The 7,875-nt window shown below is 44.0% G+C and overlaps 1 protein-coding gene across 1 annotated transcript; it reads left to right on the forward strand.

The window, feature by feature from the left end:
* The first annotated feature begins 1,583 nt into the window (after positions 1-1,583).
* Positions 1,584-4,246, forward strand: LOC308122130 (LRRN4 C-terminal-like protein). The gene is made up of 2 exons (XM_080483790.1): positions 1,584-1,713; positions 2,459-4,246. The coding sequence occupies exon 2, from the start codon at positions 2,463-2,465 to the stop codon at positions 3,195-3,197; it is 735 nt and encodes a 244-aa protein (XP_080339916.1). The 5' UTR covers positions 1,584-1,713; positions 2,459-2,462; the 3' UTR covers positions 3,198-4,246.
* The last annotated feature ends 3,629 nt before the right edge of the window (positions 4,247-7,875 follow it).

Here is a 7,875-nt window from a genome sequence, read left to right on the forward strand (position 1 = left end):
TCAGTTTGTTCTTATTTTGTCCATTCTACTCATCACCTAACCTTTTTACTTGGGATTGTCAGGAAGTAAAATCTGACCCAGTTTGTTTAGTTTTGCGAGTTGCAGACTTTACCTATAGCGTGTTCTCCAGGTACAAGACAATCCCAGTAAATACTCATCCTTTTTTTTTTTTCCTGTCGACTTTTTTTCCTGAAGTGAGTGAACAGCTGGATTTCCAGCCACAGCTGTCGCGTCATGTTGCTTTCCCACATGTCACATCAGCAGAACATCTCATTCACTTCCTCTGGTGCCTGGAAGAGTTCTTCTTGCCGTGACGGGTTCTGGAGAAATCCGTTTTACCCATTAACTCGACTTCACAACACTCCTCAATTCCTTGCAAAAATTCTACCGAAATGTATTTTTATTTCTTGAACTGAAATTCACGACACAAAAAAAAAACATTTGTGCTGTTTGTGGGTGTTACAAAATAGTCTTACTTCTGGTAATGTCAGAAAGAATGAAACACATTTAGTCTTTGGTAATACTTATGTGTCATGTCTATCGGAGCGAGAGGTCTAAACACTAAACTATTACAACATCCTGAATTTTAGACTGGTTTTGATATGGAAGATGTGTCTTTATAATGGCTCTGGCACCAATAACAGTATACTTTCTGGGCTGTACTGGTAATATTCACCTTGGTAGATACTAAAACACTTCAATCTTATCGTCTGATTTCAGCGGACTACGGATGCTGGCAGAGTACGTGAGTCACCGGTCCATCATACGCATACAAAGCGAACACGGAGAAACACACGTACGCAGACGACGTCAGAGTGACAAATACACCTAAACGTGTCTTTTGACTGAAGTTGAGAATCCGAGCAAATCCCACACGCCCACAAGGCGGAACATGCAGACTCAAAGGCCCCTGTTGTAGAATTGAAAGGTATAATCTTGCAGCGAGGTGAGCGATATAAACATGACCATTGAGAAAATCTCTTTGGAAAAATTGTTATATTTGTGTGTTTCAGCTGTTTGGTCACCTCGGGGGTGACGGTAATCTTGCTTTGCACACCTCAAGGCCTTCACTGCTCCAATTGCTATTTAGTGACAGGGTGGTAACAGGTGTTTTTTTTTTCTTCTTTTATACACTGAATGAAACTGTTTAGGTAACACTCTCTGAAGTTTCTGTCCCCTCCCAAAAGGGAAGTTACATTTCCATCTTTGGTCTTATTTAGGTGAGAGGTTAGTTGGTTTCGAAGATGGGAGGGGCTGTCGACGGTCAAGGACAAATTTCATTGAACCAGAGACCTCAAATAGACAACTCCCCCAAACCTAGTCACTAGAGCTCATTAGGCAGTGAGACACACGCTCTGAATAATGTGTCTGCTGTGAAGGAATGCAACAGGAATTCATGTGGTTCACGCCATCAGAATTAAATAGCAGCGGTGTAACTAATGGCAGGCTGTAGTGAACCTCTACCGGCACGCACAATCACTCATTCACAGTCACAGCCACATTGCTAAACTGTTTAGCGGGGAGGGAGGTGGGGCTGGCGTAGAGGGGTCGGGGAGAAGGGAGAGGGGGGATTGTAGGAGGGCAGAAAGAAGGAGGTGATTGTTGGGCAGCAGGGAAACATATAAAGGGGAGAGAGTAAGAAAGGAAGCAAGTGGAGGGAAGACGAGGAGAGAGGAGCTCAGGCACGCAGTGAGGAAGACCGCCAAACTCAGTGTAAGTTCATATCTCTTTGAAATGTAACAGCCTAAGTTTGTTTTTCTGCAACAGCAAAGACAAAAGTCCATTTGTGTGAAATAGTATTCAGTGGGAGCGCCAGCTGTTTCCACTGTCATGAAACTATCCCAAGTGGTTCTTTGAATGGTTCATTGTGACTTAATTCTGTCCGTTCACCATACCGAGCACAGTTCAGGTATGTTTATAGGTTCTTGCGGAAATCGTACGGGGAGGCTTTGCTGAAACGAGATCCAGCTGACAAGGCTGTCCTGTATCTTTGGGCGTGAAGGCATTTGGACTTATTGTGCAATAGCGTCTGGAATGCTGAATTAGAGAAAAGTACCTTCAAAACTTAACAGATGAGGATCATAGTAAGCAGATTTAGATACAAGAGCAAGACGTTGTCAAATTTACTGCAGGTAGATGATTGTGTTTATTCAACACAACATTCATTTTAGCATTGGGAGAGTTTCTGCTACTGAGTTAAAGAGATTTTAACATTTTTACAGAAATTAGGCTGCAGTCTGCAGTCTGCAGTCCTATAATCCAGATCAGAATGTTTTTTCTTGAAACTCCCCCAGATTGCTTATGAAAAAGGCTTCTGAGACACACACACACACACACACACACACACACACACACACACACACACACACACACACACACACACACACACACACAGATAAGATTTCAAAAAAAGTTGCTAAAAAGATACTGATGGAATTTTATATTTTATGATCCCCAGAGCGATGGCTGCCATCTGGGGGCATCATTTCCCCCTCGTGATCGTTTGCCTGGTTTCCATCAGAGGTTTGTGTCCCCTCCCAACGACGGCACAAGTTCCAGGGACACGTCCCACAAGACCCCTCAGACCACGTGTCTTTCCGTCCGAGGCCCCTGGACTCCCCCCAGACGATTACTATGAAGACGAGGACACAGTCACCTCCATCGTACCCAAAGTGGTATCTCCAGCAGCGAGGACCCTCCAGCGATGCGACTTCAGTCTCTGTCTGGAGAATCAGACGCCGTGTTCCGAGCTGGCGGCCTCCACAGGCTGTTTGTGTCCCGGCTTCACGCTGCACGATACGCCTCCTCTCGCGCCCGACCTCACATCAGTGTTGTGGAACGGATCGGACGTTGTCCTGCAGTGGTGCGCGCCGTATTCGTATGTCACCGCCTACGTCGTGACCGTAGGAGGACAGCAGAGGCAGACGTTTGGGAAGGGTCAGAGGAGTGGTTTGGTGGGTAACATAGGCCACATATCGAAGGTCTGCCTGTTTGCTGTGAACGAGGCCGGAGACGGAGACGAGTCCTGCAAGATGTACCACCCGAGGAACCGCAGCCTGCCACTGACAGCAGGCCTGGTCGGGGGAGCACTGGGCCTCCTGCTCCTCGTGCTGCTGGCCGTCCTGCTGTGGAGGCACAGGAAGCAGAGGAAGCAGGAGGCCAGCATCTCCGCGCACAGCGCAACCGAGTCTCTGTGAGCAGAAAAGAAAGAAAAAAAAATCCCCCAAAACTGCAGGACTGGACGCTCGGAGAGATAAGACTCTGTCCCACGAGACTCTTCAGCCTTATTGCAGTTAATCAACTGTGACAACATTATAACATCTGAGGTTTTTCTGCACCGAGAGGCTGTCTTAAAACACGAGGAAACGGGGTTTATCATCTCGCATAAATATTCCGAACTGCCTGTGTCTAATGCCGGCTCCAGTTTGAAAACCACTTGGTGTGTTCAGGGACGTCTGTGAGTTTAAAACCAGATGCATCTCAGCATTCACAGGCTGCAGGTTGTTTTTCATTTAAATTACCCACAAAATAAAAAATAAAAAACATCGAGCAGGAATGTGTGTTGTTAAAAATACAACAGGAGAGGGTTTATTCTAACAATGGCGTGTGGTTTAAAGGTGCAGCATGTAAATATATGAGTGAGGCCTTCTTTGTGGTGAGTGATTACAGTATCCAGGTTGTTTTCAGTTTGTTTTATCATTAGTAATTACCAAGAATTCCACTCTCGGTCATTTACTAATCAATCTGTCATTTTTCTCATTGGAGTTCAAACGTCATGGAAATGTATTCTTTATCCGATTTCACTGGTACATCTCAGCATGTTGATCGTGCTTACAGCTGCTTAACCGCATGATGTGTCGCTGCTAAAATTGTACCGTCGTGTTTGTTGCTTATTTGAGAGCAACAAAAATTCTCACGCTTTCATGTGCTATTTAAATTTTTTTTTTTGAAAATATCAGGTGAGAAATCTATACTGCGAGGAAATGTGGCAGAAGAAAGATGCTTGACTGAAACGCACAAATGGTATCATAATATACTGTTTATCATATTTAATCAGGTCTGGTAGCAGCTGTCGACTGGAAAACACACAGTATAATGACGAAGGGCTCTCCGTGAGAGCTCCTTGTGTATGTATTTAATTAAAGCACAAAATGGTGTGAATGTGGCATTAGGAATACGTGCTGTTTTATGTACTGCAACCTTGGACCTTTTGACACTTTGAGAGTATTAAACTGCTATTACTTCGCACACTGAAGCTACGACTGTTTAATAAGTTCCATTATGACGTAAAGCGTTGCCTTATATGCAGCCCGTGTCAAAGTGGATGGGTGTGTGTGTTTCCATCTGGCCTTATTTTCGGAAGTTGCGTGCCTGCTCTGGATGAGCACCAGTGTTCTCTGCTGTTTTTCCAGCTGTCATACAATAGGCCTTTCGCAGCGGATATGGATTTTGTGAGGCTCCTCTCTTCCCAGCTGAGACTTCCAGTCATGCAGCATCGGGCCTGGTGACGGAGCTCCGGGCTCTTTTTGCCATGATGAGAAGGAGAAGAAAGTCCAATATTTTAATCCCCCCCCCCCCCCCCAGTTTATCTCATGTTCGGGCCTCCATCTGCATGTCTCGCAGCCATGTTATAATTCCTCTTTGCTCCGGCTGCTGTCACGGAGTCGTTCCGCCGCTCCCGGCCTCCTCACAACTGCACAACTTACACTGCACATTTCTGTGTGGAAGTAATCTAACATCTGTAATTGGGGGACCCAACAGACTGTTCAATTCGGTGGATGAAACGGCCTCAAGATGTTGCTTTTATGAGACGGATTGCAGCTGCTCTCGAACCGACAGGGGACTCTTTAGGTGGAGGGGGCCAGCAGGTGACGGAACACAAAAAAACGTGGGTGTATAATATTGTGATGGTCGCTAAACAGCTTAAAAATGCTGTGTGCTAATGCCGAAAATGACTAAACTTAGGAGCAGGGCCAGACTACTCGTGCTGTTTTTGTGGACGGCAGCAGAACAGAACAACATGTTCCCGTAGGAAGGAAAAGACATTTGAATATGTGTGCGATTTGAAATAAACTTTTTTTACATTTATTTTCAGAAACCCTGAGTGTGTTTAAGTGCTGAATAATGAAGAAAATGAAAATCAACCTCTAAAGCAAAGGTAAAATGTTCTCAGTGATCACTTTATCCACACTGTGCTGAAATAAAAAAAAAGAAAAATGAGAAGAAGAGGAATATCACCTCTGCAGCTCCCTGCAGAGTTTAAAAGCTTTTGAGCTCTTTGATGAGACGAATCAAGAGCTGGAAATATATAAAGTCAATGTAAGTCATAAAAGTTACATGATCATTAAGAAACATTGAGGGAGGCTTGGCAGAAGAACAGACACCTACAACCCGCTGCTGCAGAGGCGAGTAAGGTCCCACTTATTGTCATTTCAATAGAAAAGCATTTCAAGGTTTTGCCAAAAATGTGCTTTTAAAACAAAATCTTACTAAATTTAAATGGTTACATTTGGAAACTGTCATCTGGAATTTTAAGTAGGGGATTTCAGTTTTTTGATTGAAAACTGATTTATTGTGATTATCATGTGATTATCAGAACTGTCCTAAATGTTGGCAGCACGCTGGAGCTGGCTGGATTTTCTGAATGGAATAGAATTTGCATGTTCTCTCTGTGCCTGTTGATGTTTACTCACTCCTGGGTTCCTTTCACAATACAAAACCTGCTTTAAATGATGATTCTAAAATACCCATGAGTGTGTATGGCTGTCTGATACTGCTCTCTGTTGACCGCTGCAACCGTGGTCTGGATAAAATGACTTTAGAACAGGGGTTGTTCTGTTTATTTTCTCATCTAACCGATAACTTGATTTCCTGTTATTGTGAAAAAAACTCGGTCCAGATTTTGAGAGCCTGTATTTACCCTCTTCAATCTTTCGGAGCTTTAACATTAGTTGCGTTTAATTTTCTGCAGTTATATGGTGACATAACATCAGTTCAGAGGATTCCTAAAAAAAAAAAAAAAAATTAAAGAAATAAAGAAAATCTGAATAATGAAGTAGTTCAAAGTTCATGTTTTGAGTAATTTTCCATCCCACAGTTCGGTTTTCAATAATCTGTCAATTATTATCTGCATATCCTGCACTTCTGATAAAGACTCTCTTGAGTCACACCTCCCTCTGTGACAGTGTCTTTTAGCAGGTTGAAATGTTTACTGGAACGGAGCGGGAGATTGTAGAAAAACAGACGTGAATCTGCACAATGCGCCGTCTTGCCAGCGTTTTTTTTTTTTCCCGTCTTTCATTTCCAGTAATGTAAGTGAAAGAAACAGCAGATAATAGATCTGGGAGCAGATATGAAGCTCCTGTTGGTGCCTGTTTCCGTGACTGCGGGTAAAGTTTGCAACGAGGTCAGCAGCGGGACTTTGTCATGACAGCGAGCTTCTCTGCGGAGACGAGTCATGTTGATTCACAGCCTCCCTCATTAGCAATCGGATGACACACTCAGCTTTTCAGAGAGCGGGTCATATTGAAAGAGGTGACTCGACACATTACGCAGCGGGCCTCACCGAGGAGGCCGTCCACCGTGACTGTAACTACCTGACTAATGCAGAGTGTGTGGAGTCTGTGACAAAATGGTCGACGTGTGTGTCTGAGTGGAATTTGGGATTTTTAACCCGCAGGTGTTCCATTATGGCTGATGATGCTTAAACAGACGCCGTTGAAAAATGACTCACTGAATTGGCTCGACTAAACATGAACATGTCACTCTGACCCCAGAGCAGACGCGACATTTCGAAAGCGTATTAAGCAATCCGGTGTCTTTTCATCCGTCTCTTTCAACATTCAATCAGGATTTCTGCATAAACAGATGAAGGCATGTTATTAGAGCGGGCGTTCATTAAGTGAACAGGTAGTTTGCCCTTCACATGAAACGAAAAAACAGCCGTCAGCCTCTGAGACACGGGGTGAGTTTATTGCCCCCTGCTGGTCCCATTCAGACCTGAACGAGGAGGCCTGTGGGCACCAAAGGGCAGGATGGGCCTCGACGTAGGTAGAAAAAGTACAACCACAACAATGACTGAGGAGATGACTCAGGTTTAGCTCAGAAAGGGAAGTTTCAAATGAACATGAGACAAATGAGGCTGAGTCACTCAAGTGTACGAGTTAAAACAGCAGCGAAATTAGAGATATGAAGGGAATTAACCCGTTACGTAAAGTTGTATTTAAAGTGCGTCCGATACTTGTTGTCACCTCAGTACTTTACTGTTGTTTTGCAGCCTGCAGCTTTCTGTCACCGTATGAATATCATGTAAAAGTCCATTCATTCATTCTATTCACACACACACACACACACACACACACACACACACACACACACACACACACACACACACACACACACACACACACACACACACACACACACACACACACACACACACACACACACACACACACACACACACACACACACAGGGAGAAAACGCAACACAGAAAGGCCCTGAGCGAGGAATCACCGAGTCAGAGGCGGCGACATTTTGGCGTTCAGAGGATAGTTAGAGAGACAAGGACAGGACCGAGAGACACACAGCCACAAACAAACAAGTTGACATCAAACAGCAAGCTAATCAACATGCTGCAGACTTGATGAGGCTGATCCGCCGCGCAGCATTCAGTAAACACACTGAATATAAAGAAAATAATTACAAAGGCGATGGGAGTCTGAAGCTGCGATGACTAACGAGTAATATGATGAATTGGTTGTAAGAGTTGGTTACCTAATCAGATTTTTTTTTTTTATTATTGCAGCCTGTGAGTGATTTATTATTGCATTTTTTTGTTTGTTCTATTCCTGGTATATTGTGCTTGACATTAC

This window comes from Lipophrys pholis (assembly GCF_963383615.2).
Source record: "Lipophrys pholis genome assembly, chromosome: 16".
Classification (NCBI taxonomy): domain Eukaryota; kingdom Metazoa; phylum Chordata; class Actinopteri; order Blenniiformes; family Blenniidae; genus Lipophrys; species Lipophrys pholis.